Genomic DNA, 20,760 nt, shown 5'->3' with positions numbered 1-20,760 from the left:
ATGGATGGATGGGAGAATGAGGGGCTGGGGTTGTACTATAGATGGTGGGTGGGTGGTGTGGAGGGAGGGGATGGATGGGAGAATGAGGGGCTGGGGTTGTACTATAGATGGTGGGTGGTGTGGAGGGAGGGGATGGATGGATGGGAGAATGAGGGGCTGGGGTTGTACTATAGATGGTGGGTGGTGTGGAGGGAGGGGATGGATGGATGGGAGAATGAGGGGCTGGGGTTGTACTATAGATGGTGGGTGGTGTGGAGGGAGGGGATGGATGGATGGGAGAATGAGGGACTGGGGTTGTACTATAGATGGTGGGTGGTGTGGAGGGAGGGAGGGGATGGATGGGAGAATGAGGGGCTGGGGTTGTACTATAGATGGTGGGTGGGTGGTGTGGAGGGAGGGGATGGATGGGAGAATGAGGGGCTGGGGTTGTACTATAGATGGTGGGTGGTGTGGAGGGAGGGGATGGATGGATGGGAGAATGAGGGGCTGGGGTTGTACTATAGATGGTGGGTGGTGTGGAGGGAGGGGATGGATGGGAGAATGAGGGACTGGGGTTGTACTATAGATGGTGGGTGGTGTGGAGGGAGGGGATGGATGGATGGGAGAATGAGGGGCTGGGGTTGTACTATAGATGGTGGGTGGTGTGGAGGGAGGGGATGGATGGATGGGAGAATGAGGGGCTGGGGTTGTACTATAGATGGTGGGTGGTGTGGAGGGAGGGGATGGATGGATGGGAGAATGAGGGACTGGGGTTGTACTATAGATGGTGGGTGGGTGGTGTGGAGGGAGGGGATGGATGGATGGGAGAATGAGGGACTGGGGTTGTACTATAGATGGTGGGTGGTGTGGAGGGAGGGGATGGATGGATGGGAGAATGAGGGGCTGGGGTTGTACTATAGATGGTGGGTGGTGTGGAGGGAGGGGATGGATGGATGGGAGAATGAGGGGCTGGGGTTGTACTATAGATGGTGGGTGGTGTGGAGGGAGGGGATGGATGGATGGGAGAATGAGGGGCTGGGGTTGTACTATAGATGGTGGGTGGTGTGGAGGGAGGGGATGGATGGATGGGAGAATGAGGGGCTGGGGTTGTACTATAGATGGTGGGTGGTGTGGAGGGAGGGGATGGATGGATGGGAGAATGAGGGGCTGGGGTTGTACTATAGATGGTGGGTGGTGTGGAGGGAGGGGATGGATGGGAGAATGAGGGACTGGGGTTGTACTATAGATGGTGGGTGGTGTGGAGGGAGGGGGTGGATGGATGGGAGAATGAGGGGCTGGGGTTGTACTATAGATGGTGGGTGGTGTGGAGGGAGGGGATGGATGGATGGGAGAATGAGGGGCTGGGGTTGTACTATAGATGGTGGGTGGTGTGGAGGGAGGGGATGGATGGATGGGAGAATGAGGGGCTGGGGTTGTACTATAGCTGGTGGGTGGTGTGGAGGGAGGGGATGGATGGATGGGAGAATGAGGGGCTGGGGTTGTACTATAGATGGTGGGTGGTGTGGAGGGAGGGGATGGATGGATGGGAGAATGAGGGGCTGGGGTTGTACTATAGATGGTGGGTGGTGTGGAGGGAGGGGATGGATGGATGGGAGAATGAGGGGCTGGGGTTGTACTATAGATGGTGGGTGGGTGGTGTGGAGGGAGGGGATGGATGGATGGGAGAATGAGGGGCTGGGGTTGTACTATAGATGGTGGGTGGTGTGGAGGGAGGGGATGGATGGATGGGAGAATGAGGGACTGGGGTTGTACTATAGATGGTGGGTGGTGTGGAGGGAGGGGATGGATGGATGGGAGAATGAGGAGCTGGGGTTGTACTATAGATGGTGGGTGGTGTGGAGGGAGGGGATGGATGGATGGGAGAATGAGGGGCTGGGGTTGTACTATAGATGGTGGGTGGTGTGGAGGGAGGGGATGGATGAATGGGAGAATGAGGGACTGGGGTTGTACTATAGATGGTGGGTGGTGTGGAGGGAGGGGATGGATGGATGGATGGGAGAATGAGGGGCTGGGGTTGTACTATAGATGGTGGGTGGGTGGTGTGGAGGGGTTATACTGTTTTTGTTGTTATATCTGAAAATCTATATATAAAGTAAAACAATTTAAAAAAAACAAGATCAGAGTAACAGCAGCATATGATGAGGGTAAAAGTGTGTGTATGTTTGTGTGTGTTGGAATAAGGGATGGACCCAATCACCACCAGTCTAACACCAAAGGATCCATATGTGGTTCTGGCTTTAACAAGTCAGGGTCAGGGGTCAGGGGGAAGGGGGAGAACTCAGCAGCAGACTTGGTTCATGCCTTAGTTTATATTTCTCACATGATATCCTTATGAAACATACATCATTCTGAAATACAATAAAACTAGAGTAGTGAAATCAAGACATGGACCCACATCAGAATAATGTTAGTCATTCTGTATAGAAGAGAAACATGAAGATTCTGCTCTGAGGGATTCTAGAACAACATGAAGATTCTGCTCTGAGGGATTCTAGAACAACATGAAGATTCTGCTCTGAGGGATTCTAGAACAACATGATGATTCTGCTCTGAGGGATTCTAGAATATGCTGATTCTGCTCTGAGGGATTCTAGAACAACATGATGATTCTGCTCTGAGGGATTCTAGAACAACATGATGATTGTGCTCTGACGGATTCTAGAACAACATGATGATTCTGCTCTAAGGCATTCTAGAACAACATGAAGATTCTGCTCTGAGGGATTCTAGAACAACATGAAGATTCTGCTCTGAGGGATTCTAGAACAACATGAAGATTTTGCTCTGAGGGATTCTAGAACAACATGATGATTGTGCTCTGAGGGATTCTAGAACAACATGATGATTGTGCTCTGAGGGATTCTAGAACAACATGAAGATTCTGCTCTGAGGGATTCTAGAACAACATGATGATTCTGCTCTGAGGGATTCTAGAACATGATGATTCTGCTCTGAAGGATTCTAGAACAACATGATGATTCTGCTCTGAGGGATTCTAGAACAACATGATGATTCTGCTCGGAAGGATTCTAGAACAACATGAAGTTTCTGCTCTGAGGGATTCTAGAACAACATGAAGATTCTGCTCTGAGGGATTCTAGAACAACATGATGATTCTGCTCTGAGGGATTCTAGAACAACATGATGATTCTGCTCTGAGGGATTCTAGAACAACATGATGATTCTGCTCTAAGGGATTCTAGAACAACATGATGATTCTGCTCTGAGGGATTCTAGAACAACATGATGATTCTGCTCTGAGGGATTCTAGAACAACATGAAGATTCTGCTCTGAGGGATTCTAGAACAACATGAAGATTCTGCTCTGAGGGATTCTAGAACAACATGATGATTCTGCTCTGAGGGATTCTAGAACAACAGGGAATTCTGTTTCCTTCCTGTTGATGTACTGTCAGATAGAAACACTCTAACCCAACATGCAGATTCTACTCTGTGAATGACGAGGTTTGTGGCACAGATCATTATCATGAAATAACAGACAACAGTTCATAGTAAACACAGACTATCATTGTGCACAACCCTATACAACCCTATTACATAGCATCAGCAAGGTACATAAAACACTGACACCATCCCTTTAAGGCCGATAGATAGGTCATCCCTTTAAGACCTACACACAGTTCACCCCGTAAAAGACAGACAATAAAGGTCAACCCTGTAAGACCGACAGACAGGTCATCCCTTTAAGACCGACAGACAGGTCATCCCTTTAAGACCGACAGACAGGTCATCCCTTTAAGACTGCCAGACAGGTCATCCCTTTTAAGACCTCAAATATACAGATGTACTGTATATTTGAAAAACTAGTTAAAAAATGATTATTTACAAAAATACTTTGCTCTGTAAACTTTTCATTTTGATTCCAACCAAAGGTTAGAGTTAGGTACTCTCTTCCCCTAACCCTCTATCCCCCTGTCTCTTCCCATTCCCCATCTAACTCTAACCCCGTCTAACCCTCTAACCCCCTGTCTACCCCTCTAACCCCCTGTCTACCCCTCTAGCCCCCTGTCTAACCCTCTAACCCCCTGTCTAACCCTCTAACCCCCTGTCTACCCCTCTAACCCCCTGTCTAACCCCCTGTCTAACCCCCTGTCTAACCCCCTATCCCCCTGTCTAACCCTCTAACCCCCTGTCTAACCCACTATCCCCCTGTCTAACTCTAACCCTCTAACCCCCTGTCTAACCCTCTAACCCCCTGTCTAACCCTCTAACCCCCTGTCTAACCCTCTAACCCCCTGTCTAACCCTCTAACCTCCTGTCTAACCCCCTGTCTACCCCTCTAACCCCCTGTCTAACCCTCTAACCCCCTGTCTACCCCTCTAACCCCCTGTCTACCCCTCTAACCCCCTGTCTAACCCTCTAACCCCCTGTCTAACCCTCTAACCCCCTGTCTAACCATCTGTCTCTTCCCAACCATCTAAGGCCTGTGGCCTGTCTTCCTCTTTTTAACTGGTAACATGCTGTAACATGTTTCCCCATGCTTCCAGTAGTAGCACACCCATTAGGTTGGTAAAGTCTGTTTCAGAAAACCCTTCCCTTCAACAGAACCCTACAACTCCTCAGGTCCTGCTGGCTTCCTTATAGGAGGGTGATAATGTTGGCATCGGTCACTGTGAAACAAGGCATTTCCTTTCCACATTAAAACATAAAACACAAAAACATCCCTTTCATGCTTGACTTTAACGCTGGAAAATAAGTGATCATTAAAAACACCTAGAAAACAACGAATTCCCAAACAGTCCAACTCGTCATAGGATGATCAGTAAAGACCAGGGTTCCACCAGGGTTCCACTAGGGTTCCACCAGGGTTCCACCAGGGTTCCAGCAGGGTTCCAGCAGGGTTCCACTAGGATTCCACCAGGGTTCCACTAGGGTTCCACCAGGGTTCCACCAGGGTTCCAGCAGGGTTCCAGCAGGGTTCCACTAGGGTTCCACCAGGGTTCCACCAGGGTTCCAGCAGTCAGGAGTCCAAACTCTTCTCCAAAGGAAGTGTAACCTAACTCCACCGTTCCTCTGTTGAGGAACTCTAACGTTCCTCTGTTCTGGACCTGCTGAGTCCAGAACAGGAGCAGAAGGTCCAGCACTCTGCTCTGGCTGGTCTTAGGAAAGAATGTACTACCCATTTTCCCCATAGGAGAACCCACTGACAATAGCTATTTTTGGTTCCAAGTGGAACCCTTTAATTAATACAAGGTTCTACGTGGAACAGTTTCATCACTAAAAGGTTCTAAGTAGAACCTTGTTCACCACCAAAAAGTTATACCTGGGACCAAAAAGGGTTCTCCGATGGGGACAAGAAAAGAGCCCCTTTTAGAAAGCCTTTTTCTCTAAGAGTGTAGTTGGAGTCAGTCAGTCCAGCAGCGCGTCTGGTCTGGAGTAGCCAAACAGTCTGAAGTCTGGTTCATACAGCCTGTAGAGATCCCTCCTGGCCACTAGGGGCACCCTGCTGAACCAGTCCTCCTGCCAGCTGCTGGCCGTGTGGTTCCTGGGAGAGGAGGGGAAGTCAACCACGTTGTCCACCTTCAAAACCCTCAGCAGCTGTTCAGCATCCTCCTCAACCGTCTCCAGCTGTCCCACAAAGTCATACTGGGGGGGGGGGGGGGGGGGGGGGGGAGGGGGGGGGGGAGAGGAGAGGGGGGAGGGGAAGGGGGGGAGAGAGGGGAGAGGGGGGGGGGGGGGGCAGGGGAGAGGGGGGGGGCAGGGGAGAGAGAGGGGGGAGAGAGAGGGGGGGGCAGGGGAGAGGACAGAGAGAGGGAGAGGGGCAGGGGAGAGGACAGAGAGAGGGGGGGAGAGACGGAGAGAAAGTTAACCTATCTGTAACATGATTTGCCCAAGAAAGTTTTGCAGAGCTGTTTAACAACCAACACAGTTGAAAGGTTGCTGCTTAAACAAAACAACAGAATAAGCGTCTTCCCTTATATTCTAGTCTAGTAGATGAAAAGGCGTCTTCCCTTATATTCTAGTCTAGTAGATGAAAAGGCTGTTACTGAGCCCCAGGACCAATCAGTCCTGTCTGATGGACCTGTCCCTCTATTGTAGACTGGTAGAATAGTATAATCCATGTTATTGAGCTCCAGGACCAATCAGTCCTGTCTGATGGACCTGTCCCTCTATTGTAGACTGGTAGAATAGTATAATCCATGTTATTGAGGACCAATCAGTCCTGTCTGATGGACCTGTCCCTCTATTGCAGACTGGTAGAATAGTATAATCCATGTTATTGAGGACCAATCAGTCCTGTCTGATGGACCTGTTTCTCTATTGCAGACTGGTAGAATAGTATAATCCATGTTATTGAGCTCCAGGACCAATCAGTCCTGTCTGATGGACCTGTCCCTCTATTGCAGACTGGTAGAATAGTATAATCCATGTTATTGAGGACCAATCAGTCCTGTCTGATGGACCTGTCCCTCTATTGCAGACTGGTAGAATAGTATAATCCATGTTATTGAGGACCAATCAGTCCTGTCTTATGGACCTGTCTCTCTATTGCAGACTGGTAGAATAGTATAATCCATGTTATTGAGCTCCAGGACCAATCAGTCCTGTCTTATGGACCTGTCCCTCTATTGCAGACTGGTAGAATAGTATAATCCATGTTATTGAGGACCAATCAGTCCTGTCTGATGGACCTGTCTCTCTATTGCAGAATGGTAGAATAGTATAATCCATGTTATTGAGGACCAATCAGTCCTGTCTGATGGACCTGTCTCTCTATTGCAGACTGGTAGAATAGTATAATCCATGTTATTGAGGACCAATCAGTCCTGTCTGATGGACCTGTCTCTCTATTGCAGACTGGTAGAATAGTATAATCCATGTTATTGAGCTCCAGGACCAATCAGTCCTGTCTGATGGACCTGTCCCTCTATTGCAGACTGGTAGAATAGTATAATCCATGTTATTGAGGACCAATCAGTCCTGTCTTATGGACCTGTCCCTCTATTGCAGACTGGTAGAATAGTATAATCCATGTTATTGAGGACCAATCAGTCCTGTCTTATGGACCTGTCTCTCTATTGCAGACTGGTAGAATAGTATAATCCATGTTATTGAGCTCCAGGACCAATCAGTCCTGTCTTATGGACCTGTCCCTCTATTGCAGACTGGTAGAATAGTATAATCCATGTTATTGAGCTCCAGGACCAATCAGTCCTGTCTGATGGACCTGTCCCTCTATTGCAGACTGGTAGAATAGTATAATCCATGTTATTGAGGACCAATCAGTCCTGTCTTATGGACCTGTCTCTCTATTGCAGACTGGTAGAATAGTATAATCCATGTTATTGAGGACCAATCAGTCCTGTCTGATGGACATGTCCCTCTATTGCAGACTGGTAGAATAGTATAATCCATGTTATTGAGGACCAATCAGTCCTGTCTGATGGACCTGTCTCTCTATTGCAGACTGGTAGAATAGTATAATCCATGTTATTGAGGACCAATCAGTCCTGTCTGATTGACATGTCCCTCTATTGCAGACTGGTAGAATAGTATAATCCATGTTATTGAGGACCAATCAGTCCTGTCTGATGGACCTGTCTCTCTATTGCAGACTGGTAGAATAGTATAATCCATGTTATTGAGGACCAATCAGTCCTGTCTTATGGACCTGTCTCTCTATTGCAGACTGGTAGAATAGTATAATCCATGTTATTTGTAAAGTAGTGGGGACTGATGTTTGCTGGTCTAATAAATGCAGAATGTTGGGCTCTACATTAGTTAGATGACAGAGTTCACTCTTCTTCCACCAGAAGGTGGATCTTGTTGGCCTTTACTTCTGCCAAAAGACTTCTTCTTAGACATTGGATAATAATGTAGTATTTTTATATATTACCTGTATTTGACAGGGGTGGCATAGCCGGTAGACCTGTCTCCAGTGCTCGTTGAAGGGGGCGTCGCTCTCCGTCTGGGGGTCCAGTAGGTATTGGACGAACTCTGAGAAGGAGGGGCGGATTCCCGCAGGAAATGCATCGCCCACTGCCGCGGGAGGTTCAGAGTGGTTACCATAGCGACGGAGCATGAGCAGAGCGAATCGGCGGTAGAACTCGTCGTTGGGCTGCTCAAACTTGTTCCGATACGCTGAGATGAGGCGGACGAACGGATCTCTGACAAACAGGAACTTGGTGTACTTCTGGAGCTTCACCTTGACAACAAACAAACCACCTTTATTAAACCATATTCAAAACAAATACACAGTGCATTCAGAAAGTATTCACATTTTGTTACGTTACAGCCTTTTCCCTCTTTTCCTAACCCCTAACCCTAACCCCTAACCCTAACCCCTAACCCTAACCCTAACCCCTAACCCTAACCCTTCAAAACCAATACACAGTGCATTCAGAAAGTATTCACATTTTGTTACGTTACAGCCTTTTCCCTCTTTTCCTAACCCCTAACCCTAACCCCTAACCCCTAACCCTAACCCCTAACCCCTAACCCTAACCCTTCAAAACCAATACACAGTGCATTCAGAAAGTATTCACATTTTGTTACGTTACAGCCTTTTCCCTCTTTTCCTAACCCCTAACCCTAACCCTAACCCCTAACCCTAACCCTAACCCTAACCCCTAACCCTAACCCTAACCCTAACCCTTCAAAACAAATACACAGTGCATTCAGAAAGTATTCACATTTTGTTACGTTACAGCCTTATTTTAAGATTGATAAAATACGTTTTTCCCCTCAATCTACACACAATACCCAATAATGACAAAGGTACCAGTTGATAGAGGTTTTTAGAAATGTTTTAAAATGTAATACAAATAAAAAACAGCAATACCTTATTTACATAAGTATTCAGACCCTTTGCTATGAGACTCGAAATTGAGCTCAGGTGCATCCTGTTTCCATTAATCATCCTTGAGATGTTTCTACAACTTGATTGGAGTCCACCTGTGGTAAATTAAATTGATTGGATATGATTTGGAAAGGCACACACCTGTCTATATAAGGTCCCACAGTTGACAGTGCATGTCAGAGCGAAAATCCAAGCCATGAGGTCGAAGGAATTGTACGTAGAGCTCCAAGACAGGATTGTGTCGAGGCACAGATCTGGGGAAGGGTACCATAGCATTTCTGCCTTATTGATGGTCCCCAAGAACACAGTGGCCTCCATCATTCTTAAATGGAAGAAGTTTGGAACCACCAAGACTCTTCCTAGAGCTGGCCGCCCGGCCAAACTGAGCAATCGGGGGAGAAGAGCCTTGGTCAGGGAGGTGACCAAGAACCCGATGGTCACTCTGACAGAGATCCAAAGTTTCTCTGTAGAGATGGGAGAACCTTCCAGAAGGTCAACCTTCTCTGCAGCACTCCCCCAATCAGGCCTTTATGGTAGTGTCCAGACGGAAGCCACTCCTCAGTAAAAAGGCACATGACAGCCCACTTGGAGTTTGACAAAAAGGCACCTAAAGGACTCTGAGACCATGAGAAACAAGATTCTCTGGTCCAAGATTGAACTCTTTGGCTTGATTAAACTCTTTGGCTTTAATGCCAAGCGTCACGTCTGGAGGAAACCTGGCACCATCCCTACGGTGAAGCATGGTGGTGACAGCATCATGCTGTGGGGATGGTTTTCAGAGGCAGGGGCTGGGAGACTAGTCAGGATCGAGGGAAAGATGAATGGAGCAAAGTACAGAGATCCTTGATGAAAACCTGATCCTGAACCTCAGGACAACGACCCTAAGCACACAGCCAAGACAAAGCAGGAGTGGCTTCGGGACAAGTCTCTGAATGTCCTTGAATGGCCCAGTCAGAGCCCGGACTTGAACCCGATCGAACATCTCTGGAGAGACCTGAAAATAGCTGTGCAGCAACGCTCCCCATCCAACCTGACAGAGCTGCAGAGAAGAATGGGAGAAACTCCCCAAATACAGGTGTGCCAAGCTTGTAGCATCCGACCCAAGAAGACTCAAGACTGTAATCGCTGCCAAAGGTGCTTCAACAAAGTACTGAGTAAAGGGTCTGAATACTTATTTAAATGTGACATTAACGTTTTTTAATACATTTCTAAAAAACTGTTTTTGCTTTGTCATTATGTGGTATTGTGTCTAGATTGATGAGGGGAAAAAAACAATTTAATCAATTTTAGAATAAGGCTGTAACGTAACAAAATGTGGAAAAAGAGGTCTGAATACTTTCAGAAGGCACTGAATACATCACTTTCACCTTTATATAATAGATTAAACCAAATGTGTCAGCTGTTAACTGACCACCATCAGGGTTAACTGACCACCATCAGGGTTAACTGACCACCATCAGGGTTAACTGACCACCATCAGGGTTCAGGGTTAACTGACCACCATCAGGGTTAACTGACCACCATCAGGGTTAACTGACCACCATCAGGGTTCAGGGTTAACTGACCACCATCAGGGTTAACTGACCACCATCAGGGTTAACTGACCACCATCAGGGTTAACTGACCACCATCAGGGTTCAGGGTTAACTGACCACCATCAGGGTTAACTGACCACCATCAGGGTTAACTGACCACCATCAGGGTTCAGGGTTAACTGACCACTATCAGGGTTAACTGACCACCATCAGGGTTAACTGACCACCATCAGGGTTAACTGACCACCATCAGGGTACCATCAGGGTTAACTGACCACCATCAGGTTTAACTGACCACCATCAGGGTTAACTGACCACCATCAGGGTACCATCAGGGTTAACTGACCACGATCAGGGTTAACTGACCACCATCAGGGTTAACTGACCACCATCAGGGTTAACTGACCACCATCAGGGTACCATCAGGGTTAACTGACCACCATCACTTTTAAACTCGGACAAAACAGAGATGCTTGTTCTAGGTCCCAAGAAACAAAGAGATCTTCTGTTCAAACTGTGAAATCATCATCCCTAACTACAACGTTTTCAGACAAGATAGAACGACCAAAGGGGGCGGTGTTGCAATCTACTGCAGAGATAGCCTGCAGAGTTCTGTCCTGCTATCCAGGTCTGTACCCAAACAATTTGAACTTCTACTTCTAAAAATCCATCTCTCCAAAAACAAGTCTCTCACCGTTGCCGCCTGCTATAGACCCCCCTCGGCCCCTAGCTGTGCTCTGGACACCATATGTGAACTGATTGCCCCCCATCTATCTTCAGAGCTCGTGCTACTAGGCGACCTAAACTGGGACATGCTTAACACCCCAGCCATTCTACAATCCAAGCTTGATGCCCTCAATCTCACACAAATTATTAATGAACCCACCAGGTACAACCCCAAAGCCGCAAACTCTGGCACCCTCATAGATATCATCCTAACCAATGTGCCCTCTAATTACACCTCTGCTGTTTTCAACCAAGATCTCAGCGATCACTGCCTCATTGCCTGCACCCGTAATGGGTCAGCGGTCAAACGACCTCCACTTATCACTGTCAAACGCTCCCTGAAACATTTCAACGAGCAAGCCTTTCTAATCGACCTGGCCCTGGTATCCTGGAAGGATATTGACCTCATCCCGTCAGTAGAGGATGCCTGGTTATATTTTAAAAATGCCTTCCTCTCCATCTTAAATAAGCATGCCCCTTTCAAGAAATTTAGAACCAGGAACAGATATAGCCCTTGGTTCTCCCCAGACCTGACTGCCCTTAACCAACACAAAAATATCCTGTGGCGTTCTGCATTAGCATCGAACTGCCCCCGCGATATGCAACTTTTTAGGGAAGTTAGAAACCAATACACACAGGCAGTTAGAAACGCCAAGGCTAGCTTTTTCAAACAAAAATTTGCTTCGTGCAACTCCAACTCTAAAAAGTTCTGGGACATTGTAAAGTCCATGGAGAATAAGAACACCTCCTCCCAACTGCCCACTGCACTGAGGATAGGAAACCCACTATAATTGAGAATTTCAATAAGCATTTTTCTACGGCTGGCCATGCTTTCCACCTAACTACCCCTACTGCATTCAACAGCACTGCACCCCCCACAGCTACTCGCCCAAACCTCCCCCATTTCTCCTTCTCCCAAATCCATTCAGCTGATGTTCTGAAAGAGCTGCAAAATCTGGACCCCTACAAATCAGCTGGGCTTGACAATCTGGACCCTTTCTTTCTAAAATTATCTGCCGAAATTATTGCAACCCCTATTACTGGCCTGTTCAACCTCTCTTTCGTGTCGTCTGAGATTCCCATAGATTGGAAAGCAGCTGCTGTCATCCCCCTCTTCAAAGGAGGTGACACTCTTGACCCAAATTGCTACAGACCTATATCCATCCTACCCTGCCTTTCTAAGGTCTTCGAAAGCCAAGTCAACAAACAGATTACCGACTATTTCGAATCCCACCGCACCCTCTCCGCTATGCAATCTGGTTTCAGAGCTGGTCATGGGTGCACCTCAGCCACGCTCAAGGTCCTAAACGACATCGTAACCGCCATCGATAAGAAACAATACTGTGCTGCCGTATTCATTGACCTGGCCAAAGCTTTTGACTCTGTTAATCACCACATCCTCATCGGCAGACTTAGTAGCCTTGGTTTCTCAAACGATTGCGTCGCCTGGTTCACCAACTACTTCTCTGACAGAGTTCAGTGTGTCAAATCGGAGGGCCTACTGTCTGGACCTCTGGCAGTCTCTATGGGGGTACCACAGGGTTCAATTCTTGGGCCAACTCTTTTCTCTGCATACATAAATGATGTCGCTCTTGCTGCTGGTGAATCTCTGATCCACCTCTACGCAGACGACACCATTCTGTATACTTCTGGCCCTTCTTTGGACACTGTGTTAACAACCCTCCAGACGAGCTTCAATGCCATTCAACTCTCCTTCCGTGGTCTCCAACTGCTCCTAAACACAAGTAAAACTAAATGCATGCTCTTCAACCGATCGCTGCCTGCACCTGCCCGCCCATCCAGCATAACTTCTCTGGACGGTTCTAACTTAGAATTTGTGGACAACTACAAATACCTAGGTGTCTGGTTAGACTGTAAACTCTCCTTCCAGACTCACATCAATCATCTCCAATCCAAAGTGAAATCTAGAATTGGCTTCCTATTTCGCAACAAAGCATCCTTCACTCATGCTGCAAAACATACCCTCGTAAAACTGACCATTCTACCAATCCTCGACTTCGGCGATGTCATTTACAAAATAGCCTCCAATACCCTACTCAACAAGCTGGATGCAGTCTATTACAGTGCCATCCGTTTTGTCACCAAAGCCCCATATACAACCCACCACTGCGATCTGTATGCTCTCGTTGGCTGGCCTTCACTTCATAATCGTCGCCAAACACATTGGCTCCAGGTCATCTACAAGACCCTGCTAGGTAAAGTCCCCCCTTATCTCCGCTCACTGGTCACCATAGCAGCACCCACCTGTAGCACGCGCTCCAGCAGGTATATCTCTCTGGTCACCCCTAAAGCCAACTCCTCCTTTGGTCGTCTCTCCTTCCAGTTCTCTGCTGCCAACGACTGGAACGAACTACAAAAATCTCTGAAATTGGAAACACTTATCTCCCTCACTAGCTTTAAGCACCAGCTGTCAGAGCAGCTCACAGATCACTGCACCTGTACATAGCCCATCTATAATTTAGCCCAAACTACTACCTCTTCCCCTACTGTATTTATTTATTTTACTTATTTTGCTCCTTTGCACCATATTATTTATATTTGAACTTTGAACTTTCTTCAAACTACAAATCTACCATTCCAGTGTTTTTCTTGCTATACTTTATTTACTTTGCCACCATGGCAGTTTTTTTTTTTGCTTTTACCTCCCTTATCTCACATCATTTGCTCACATTGTATATAGTCTTATTTTTTTTTCTACTGTATTATTGACTGTATGTTGTTTACTCCATGTGTAACTCTGTGTTGTTGTATGTTGTCGAACTGCTTTGCTTTATCTTGGCCAGGTCGCAATTGTAAATGAGAACTTGTTCTCAACTTGCCTACCTGGTTAAATAAAATCACATTTACATTTACATTTAAGTCATTTAGCAGACGCTCTTATCCAGAGCGACTTACAAATTGGTGCATTCACCTATAATATCCAGTAGAACAAACACTTTACAATAGTGCATCTAAATCCTTTAAAGGGGGGGGGGTTAGAAGGATTACTTTATCCTATCCCAGGTATTCCTTAAAGAGGTGGGGTTTCAGGTGTCTCCGGAAGGTGGTGATTGACTCCGCTGTCCTGGCATCGTGAGGGAGATTGTTCCACCATTGGGGTGCCAGAGCGGCGAGCAGTTTTGACTGGGCTGAGCGGGAACTGTGCTTCCTCAGAGGTAGGGAGGCGAGCAGAAAATAAAAAAATAAAAAAATCTGACAATTAATCTGGATGGTTGTACAGTCGTCTCAAATAAAACTGTGAAGGACCTCGGTGTTACTCTGGACCCTGATCTCTCTTTTGAAGAACATATCAAGACTGTTTCAAGGACAGCTTTTTTCCATCTATGTAACATTGCAAAAATCAGAAACTTTCTGTCCAAAAATGACGCAGAAAAATTCATCCATGCTTTTGTTACTTCTAGGCTGGACTACTGCAATGCTCTACTTTCCGGCTACCCGGATAAAGCACTAAACAAACTTCAGTTAGTGCTAAATACGGCTGCTAGAATCCTGACTAGAACCCAAAAATTTGATCATATTACTCCAGTGCTAGCCTCCCTACACTGGCTTCCTGTTAAGGCAAGGGCTGATTTCAAGGTTTTACTGCTAACCTACAAAGCATTACATGGGCTTGCTCCTACCTATCTTTCCGATTTGGTCCTGCCGTACATACCTATACGTACGCTACGGTCACAAGACGCAGGCCTCCTAACTGTCCCTAGAATTTCTAAGCAAACGGCTGGAGGTAGGGCTTTCTCCTATAGAGCTCCATTTTTATGGAATAGTCTGCCTACCGATGTGAGAGACGCAGACTCAGTCTCAACCTTTAAGTCTTTACTGAAGACTTATCTCTTCAGTAGGTCCTATGATTAAGTGTAGTCTGGCCCAGGAGTGTGAAGGTGAACGGAAAGGCTGGAGCAACGAACCGCCCTTGCTGTCTCTGCCTTGCCGGTTCCCCTCTTTCCACTGGGATTCTCTGCCTCTAACCCTATTACAGGGGCTGAGTCACTGACTTACTGGTGTTCTTCCATGCCGTCCATGGTAGGGGTGCGTCACTTGAGTGGGTTGAGTCACTGACGTGGTCTTCCTGTCTGGGTTGGTGCCCCCCCTTGGGTTGTGCCATGGCGGAGATTTTGTGGGCTATACTCGGCCTTGTCTTCGGACGGTAAGTTGGTGGTTGTAGACATCCCTCTAGTGGTGTGGGGGCTGTGCTTTGGCAAAGTGGGTGGGGTTATATCCTGCCTGTTTGGCCCTGTCCGGGGGTATCATCGGATGGGGCCACAGTGTCTTCTAATCCCTCCTGTCTCAGCCTCCAGTATTTATGCTGCAGTAGTTTATGTGCCGGGGGGCTAGGGTCAGTCTGTTTCATCTGGAGTATTATCTTGTCTTATCCGGTGTCCTGTGTGAATTTAAATATGCTCTCTCTAATTCTCTCTTTCTTTCTTTCTCTCGGAGGACCTGAGCCCTAGGACCATGCCTCGGGACTACCTGGCATGATGACTCCTTGCTGTCCCCAGTCCACCTGGCCATGCTGCTGCTCCAGTTTCAACTGTTCTGCCTGCGGCTACGGAACCCTGACCTGTTCACCGGACGTGCTTGTTGCACCCTCGACAACTACAATGATTATTATTATTTGACCATGCTGGTCATTTATGAACATTTTAACATCTTGACCATGTTCTGTTATAATATCCACCCGGCACAGCCAGAAGAGGACTGGCCACCCCTCATAGCCTGGTTCCTCTCTAGGTTTCTTCCTAGGTTTTTGGCCTTTCTAGGGAGTTTTTCCTAGGGAGTTTTTCCCAGCCACCGTGCTTCTTTCACATGCATTGCTTGCTGTTTGGGGTTTTAGGCTGGGTTTCTGTACAGCACTTTGAGATTTCAGCTGATGTACGAAGGGCTATATAAATAAATTTGATTTTATTTTTGATTTGATTTGATCAGGGTTAACTGACCACCATCAGGGTTAACTGACCACCATCAGGGTTAACTGACCACCATCAGGGTACCATCAGGGTTAACTGACCACCATCAGGGTTAACTGACCCCCATCAGGGTTAACTGACCACCATCAGGGTTAACTGACCCCCATCAGGGTTAACTGACCACCATCAGGGTTAACTGACCACCATCAGGGTTAACTGACCACCATCAGGGTTAGAGTCAGCTGTTAACTGACCACCATCAGGGTTAACTGACCACTATCAGGGTTAACTGACCACCATCAGGGTTAACTGACCACCATCAGGGTTAACTGACCACCATCAGGGTTAACTGACCCCCATCAGGGTTAACTGACCACCATCAGGGTTAACTGACCACCATCAGGGTTAACTGACCCCCATCAGGGTTAACTGACCCCCATCAGGGTTAACTGACCACCATCAGGGTTAACTGACCACTATCAGGGTTAACTGACCACCATCAGGGTTAACTGACCCCCATCAGGGTTCAGGGTTAACTGACCACTATCAGGGTTAACTGACCCCCATCAGGGTTAACTGACCACCATCAGGGTTAACTGACCACCATCAGGGTTAACTGACCACCATCAGGGTACCATCAGGGTTAACTGACCCCCATCAGGGTTAACTGACCACCATCAGGGTTAGTGTTAGAGAGATTAGCAGTGAACTGACCTTCATCAGATGTCGTGAGAACTTCCCGTAGCGTTTCCAGAATTTGTTGAAGGTGAAGTGGAGGCTGCTGTTGTGGACCATCTCCTGAGGAACAGCCAGAGGATCCCTGTAGGGGACTCCTTCCTGGAGCAGACTCTCACTGAGCACGATCATAACCCTCTTCCAGTTACTACACGCCACCTACAGTCAATATAAATATAGTTATAATAGCAGACTCTCACTGAGCACGATCATAACCCTCTACCAGTTACTACACGCCACCTACAGTCAATATAAATATAAATATATATACAATATATACAGGTTATATTAGCAGACTCTCACTGAGCACGATCATAACCCTCTTCTAGTTACTACACGCCACCTACAGTCAATATAAATATAAATATATATACAATATATACAGGTTATATTAGCAGACTCTCACTGAGCACGATCATGACCCTCTACCAGTTACTACACGCCACCTACAGTCAATATAAATATATATACAATATATACAGGTTATATTAGCAGACTCTCACTGAGCACGATCATAACCCTCTTCCAGTTACTACACGCCACCTACAGTCAATATAAATATAAATATATATACAATATATATACTGTGTGTGTGTGTGTGTGTGTGTGTGTGTGTGTGTGTGTACCTTGGGGACGAAGCAGTATATGATACCGTGGCGGTGTGTGTGTGTGTGTGTGTGTGTGTGTGTGTGTGTGTGTGTACCTTGGGGACATAGCAGTATATGATACCATGGCGGTGTGTGTGTGTGTGTGTGTGTGTGTGTGTGTGTGTGTACCTTGGGGACGGAGCAGTATATGATACCGTGGCGGTGTGTGTGTGTGTATGTGTGTGTGGTGTGTGTGTGTGTGTGGTGTGTGTGTGTGTGTGGTGTGTGTGTGTGTGTACCTTGGGGACGTAGCAGTATATGATACCATGGCGGTGTGTGTGTGTGTGTGTGTGTGTGTGTGTGTGTACCTTGGGGACGTAGCAGTATATGATACCATGGCGGTCGTCCACGATCAGGTGATCCAGCTCCCTGTTGGGGATGTCGTCAAATGAACGGTTCTTCCCCGGAAAAGCCAGGTCATCACCATGGTGACAGAGGTCATGGAGACGCTGCCGCCGCCTCTCCTGAAAAGAGAGGAGGTCGGAGAGAGAGGTCGGAGAGAGAGGAGGGGGGAGAGAGCGGAGGGGGGAGAGAGCGGAGGGGGGGGAGAGAGGAGGGGGGAGAGAGAGGAGGGGGGAGAGAGAGGAGGGGGGAGACAGAGGAGGGGGGAGAGAGAGGAGGGGGGGAGAGAGAGGAGCGGAGAGAGAGCGGAGGGGGGAGAGAGAGGAGGGGGGAGAGAGAGGAGCGGAGAGAGAGCGGAGGGGGGAGAGAGAGCGGAGGGGGGAGAGAGAGCGGAGGGGGGAGAGAGAGCGGAGGGGGGAGAGAGAGAAGGGGGGAGAGAGGAGGGGGGGAGAGAGGAGGGGGGTAGAGAGGAGGGGGAGAGAGAGGAGGGGGGAAGAGCGAGAGGCATGAAAACAAGAGTGAGAGGTGAGAGAGAGAAACAAATTTGACCCCAATAACTACTGTGGGATATGCGTCAACAGCAACCATGGGAAAATCCTCTGCATTATCATTAACAGCAGAATCAATTCCTCAGTGAAAACAATGTACTGAGCAAATGTCAAATTGGCTTTTTACCAATTTACCGTACGACAGACCATGCATTCACCCTGCACACCCTAATTAACAAACAAGCAAACCAAAACAAAGGCAAAGTCTTCTCATGCTTTGTTGATTTCAAAAAAGCTTTTGACTCAATTTGGCATGAGGGTCTGCTATACAAATTGATGGAAAGTGGTGTTGGGGGAAAAACATACGACATTATAAAATCTATATACACAAACAACAAGTGTGCAGTTAAGATTGGCAAAAAAACACATCCATTTCTTTCCACAGGGTTGTGGAGTGAGACAGGGATGCAGCTTGAGCCCCACCCTCTTCAACATATACAGCTGTACTCTGAAGTTTACATACACCTCAGCCAAATATATTTAAACTCAGTTTTTAACAATTCCTGACATTTAATCCAAGTAAAAATTCCCTGTCTTAGGATCACCACTTTATTTTAAGAATGTGAAATGTCAGAATAAAAGTAGAGAGAATGATTTATTTCAGCTTTTATTTCTTTCATCACATTCCCAGTGGGTCAGAAGTTTACATACACTCAATTAGTATTTGGTAGCATTGCCTTCAAATTGTTTAACCTGTTAGGGCTAGGGGGCAGTATTTACACGGCCAGATAAAAAACGTACCTGATTTAATCTGGTTATTACTACTGCCCAGAAACTAGAATAATCATATAATTATTGGCTTTGGATTGAAAACACCCTAAAGTTTTTTAAAACTGTTTGAATGGTGTCTGTGAGTATAACAGAACTCATATGGCAGGCAAAAACCTGAGAAGATTCCTTACAGGAAGTGGCCTGTCTGACAAGTTCTTGTTCTTCTTGACTCTCTTTATTGAAAACTGAGGATCATTGCTGTAACGTGACACTTCCTACGGCTCCCATAGGCTCTCAGAACCCGGGAAAAAGCTGAATGATGTAATTCCAGCCCCTGGCTGAAAAACATTAGCGCCTTTGGTAAGTGGTCTATCAGAGGACAATAAGACTCAGGCTCGTGCACGAGGGGATCCCATGTTTTTATTTTCTCTCTCTTTGTACTAAAACACAGATTCCCGGTCGGAATATTATCGCTTTTTTACGAGAAAAATGGCATAAAAATTGATTTTAAACAGCGGTTGACCTGCTTCGAAGTACGGTAATGGAATATTTAGAATTTTTTTGTCACAATACGCGTCGGGCGCGTCACCCTTCTTTACCCTTTCGGATAGTGTCTTGAACGCAAAAACAAAACGCCGCTATTTGGATATAACTATGGAATATTTTGAACCAAACCAACATTTGTTATTGAAGTAGAAGTCCTGGGAGTGCATTCTGACGAAGAACAGCAAAGGTAATAACATTTTTCTTATAGTAAATCTGACTTTGGTGAGGGCTAAACTTGGTGGGTGTCTAAATAGCTAGCCCTGTGATGCCGGGCTATCTACTTAGAATATTGCAAAATGTGCTTTTGCCGAAAAGCTATTTTAAAATCGGACATAGCGAGTGCATAGAAGAGTTCTGTATCTATAATTCTTAAAATAATTGTTATGTTTTTTGTGAACGTTTATCGTGAGTAATTTAGTAAATTCACCGGAGGTTTGCGGGGGGTATGTTAGTTCTGAACGTCACATGCTAATGTAAAAAACTGTTTTTTGATATAAATATGAACTTGATTGAACAAAACATGCATGTATTGTATAACATAATGTCCTAAGTGTGTCATCTGATGAAGATCATCAAAGGTTAGTGCTGCATTTAGCTGTGGTTTGGGTTTATGTGACATTATATGCTAGCTTGAAAAATGGGTGTCTGATTATTTCTGTCTGGGTACTCTGCTGGCATAATCTAATGTTTTGCTTTCGTTGTAAAGCCTTTTTGAAATCGGACAGTGTGGTTAGATTAACGAGAGTCTTGTCTTTAAAATGGTGTAAAATAGTCATATGTTTGAGAAATTGAAGTAATAGCATTTCTAAGGTATTTGAATAACGCGCCACAGGATTCCACTGGCTGTTACGTAGGTGGGACTCCCTAGAGAGGTTAACTTGGGTCAAACATTGCGGGTAGCCTTCCACAAGCTTCCCACAATAAGTTGGGTGAATTTTGGCCCATTCCTCCTGACAGAGCTGGTGTAACTGAGTCAGGTTTGTAGGCCTACTTTGCTCGCACACACTTTTTCAGTTCTGCCCACACATTTTCTATAGGATTGAGGTCAGGGCTTTGTAATGGCCACTCCAATACCTTGCCTTTGTTGTCCTTAAGCCATTTTGCCACAACTTTGGAAGTATGCTTGGGAGGCTCTGAGAACACTGCCCACAAAATGAGGTGGGAACTGAGCTGCACTTCCTAACCTCCTGCCAAATGTATGACCATATTAGAGACACATATTTC

General features: G+C 46.6%; 1 protein-coding gene across 1 annotated transcript in view; it reads right to left on the bottom strand.

The window, feature by feature from the left end:
* Positions 1 to 4,463: 4,463 nt before the first annotated feature.
* The window catches only part of LOC115188925 (carbohydrate sulfotransferase 12), a 32,393-nt gene continuing 16,096 nt past the window's right edge, over positions 4,464 to 20,760 (bottom strand). Inside the window, exons 3-6 of the mRNA XM_029747758.1 lie at positions 17,698 to 17,853; positions 16,722 to 16,901; positions 7,859 to 8,167; positions 4,464 to 5,607 (exon numbers count right to left, since the gene is read on the bottom strand). Coding sequence (XP_029603618.1) covers positions 5,371 to 5,607; positions 7,859 to 8,167; positions 16,722 to 16,901; positions 17,698 to 17,853 — 882 coding nt within the window. The 3' untranslated portion in view covers positions 4,464 to 5,370. The remainder of the gene's footprint in view (positions 5,608 to 7,858; positions 8,168 to 16,721; positions 16,902 to 17,697; positions 17,854 to 20,760) is intronic.

The sequence above is a fragment of the Salmo trutta genome, unplaced genomic scaffold (assembly GCF_901001165.1).
Source record: "Salmo trutta unplaced genomic scaffold, fSalTru1.1, whole genome shotgun sequence".
NCBI classification, from domain to species: domain Eukaryota; kingdom Metazoa; phylum Chordata; class Actinopteri; order Salmoniformes; family Salmonidae; genus Salmo; species Salmo trutta.
This window is presented reverse-complemented; position numbering and strand designations above follow the sequence as displayed.